Here is a 2,500-nt window from a genome sequence, read left to right on the forward strand (position 1 = left end):
TTAGATACTTAGACTAGAAGATATCAGACACTTAGACTAGAAGATATCAGACACGTCATTCAGAAGATATCAGACACGTCATTCAGAAGATATCAGACACTTAGACTAGAAGACATCAGACACGTCATTCAGAAGATATCAGACACTTAGACTAGAAGACATCAGACACGTCATTCGGAAGATATCAGACACTTAGACTGAAAGATATTAGACACTTAGACTAGAAGACATCAGACACTTAGACTGAAAGATATTAGACACTTAGACTAGAAGATATCAGACACTTAGACTAGAAGATATCAGACACTTAGACTGGAAGATATCAGACACTTAGACTGGAAGATATCAGACACTTAGACTAGAAGACATCAGACACGTCATTCAGAAGATATCAGACACTTAGACTAGAAGACATCAGACACGTCATTCGGAAGATATCAGACACTTAGACTGAAAGATATTAGACACTTAGACTAGAAGACATCAGACACTTAGACTGAAAGATATTAGACACTTAGACTAGAAGATATCAGACACTTAGACTAGAAGATATCAGACACTTAGACTGGAAGATATCAGACATTTCAGTGAGAATAAAAATCAGACACTTATTCCAGAAGATACCAGAGAGGTCATGTGGAAGATATAAAATATCTGATTATCATTATTTTAATCAGACACTCATTTCCTTAACCATTTACCATTCCGAGCACAAGAAATGATTAGACACTTTTCCAGGAAGCTATTAGATGTTTTGACCTCAGATATAAAACCCTGTCTGACAGAAACTTTCCTGAGCTCATGCAGCACAATCAGGACTCTTGTAGGACAAAACAAGCCCGAGTCTGGCTGGACGTCTCCCAAAATTCCAGCACACACACACACTCACACACACACACACGCGTGCACACACACACACACACACACACACACACACACTCACAAGCACACACACACGCACGTGCACACACACACACACACACACACACACGCACTCACACACACACACACACTCTCACACACACACACACACACACACACACACTCACAAGCACACGCACTCACACACACACACACACACTCTCACACACACACACACACACTCACAAGCACACACACTCACACACACACACACACTCTCACACACACACACACACACACTCACACACACACACACTCACAAGCACAGGCACTCACACACACTCACACACACACACACACTCACAAGCACACACACTCACACACACACACACACTCTCACACACACACACACTCACACACACACACACACACTCACACACACACACTCACACACACAGTCTGTGATTTATTGCCTATATAGCACATATACACAGTGAAAAAGTTGAAGAGAAAAAGCTGCTGCGGTGTGTGTGGTGTGTGTGTGTGTATGTGTGTGTGTGTGTGTGTGTGTATGTGTGTGTGTGTGTGTGTGTATGTGTGTGTGTGTGGTGTGTGTGTGTGTGTGTGTGTGTGAGAGTGTGTGGTGTGTGTGTGTGTGTGTGTGTGTATGTGTGTGTGTGTGTGTGTGTATGTGTGTGTGTGTGGTGTGTGTGTGTGTGTGTGTGTGTGTGCACGCGAGACAGCGAGTCAGTGTAAAACACCGCCGCTGATTCATCACCACAAAACTCTCAGGAAACTCTGACCCAAAAACAGAGTCTGGTAAATAACCACACAGTGACCGTCCAGACGCTTTACACTCACTCCCAACTTATACACACACACTGAATGTAGCACACACACACAGTTATACAACAGCCTAATGAGACACAGAATTAAACACACACACACGTCGCTATGAATGAGCTGTTACTATGGAAACGAGGTCTCTCTCTTCCTTCAGAAGCGGTTTGTTTGTTTAGCAGCTGATGCTAAACAAAAAAGTGTCATTTTTTTCCCTAACAAAGTTCAACTTAGCTACGTCACTTAAGCTAATCACATAGAAATTGTAAGCTATCTAGATTTTTTTTAAAGTAATTATGTGACAAAAGGATAACGAGTAGATAACATCACAATTTATTTTCACTAAAAATCTCTCATGTGAGTAGAATCATCGCTAGTTAGCTAGTCAGTGATAGCTAAGGCAACCATGATTTGCTAAATTGGTCATTAATCCAAACCAAAAATGTGTGATTAAACTTTGAAAAAAAGTTAGCGTAAATGCTAATAAAATGATGCGGTATCCCATAATGCACTGGGAGACTCACCGACTCTGAAGTTGGGGGCGGTGAGCGTGTCGGTGGCGCGCCCGTTCTCACTGATGATGGTGGTGGTGTTTCCTTTCTCGCAGGTGTTGTGGCAGCGACCGCCGCTACACGTCAGCTTGCAGATGGTCGGGGTGAAGACCAGTTTGATCCGACCCGTGTGGTTGGCCACTGCGGAGCGACAGAGTAAAGAAAAGAGGAGAGAGAGACGGAGGGAGAGAGGCAGATGGAGGAGAGAACGGGTCAGACATCTGGACCGCATGGCTTTTTAATAACGG

General features: G+C 43.4%; 1 protein-coding gene across 2 annotated transcripts in view; it reads right to left on the minus strand.

Annotated features, from left to right (window-relative positions):
- ltbp1 (latent transforming growth factor beta binding protein 1) overlaps positions 1-2,500 on the minus strand; it is a 112,384-nt gene that overhangs the window by 63,226 nt on the left and 46,658 nt on the right. For both annotated transcript variants that reach the window (XM_058398651.1, XM_058398652.1), the window contains exon 5: positions 2,226-2,393. In XM_058398651.1, coding sequence (XP_058254634.1) covers positions 2,226-2,393 — 168 coding nt within the window. The remainder of the gene's footprint in view (positions 1-2,225; positions 2,394-2,500) is intronic.

The sequence above is a fragment of the Hemibagrus wyckioides genome, linkage group LG09 (genome assembly GCF_019097595.1).
Source record: "Hemibagrus wyckioides isolate EC202008001 linkage group LG09, SWU_Hwy_1.0, whole genome shotgun sequence".
NCBI lineage: Eukaryota > Metazoa > Chordata > Actinopteri > Siluriformes > Bagridae > Hemibagrus > Hemibagrus wyckioides.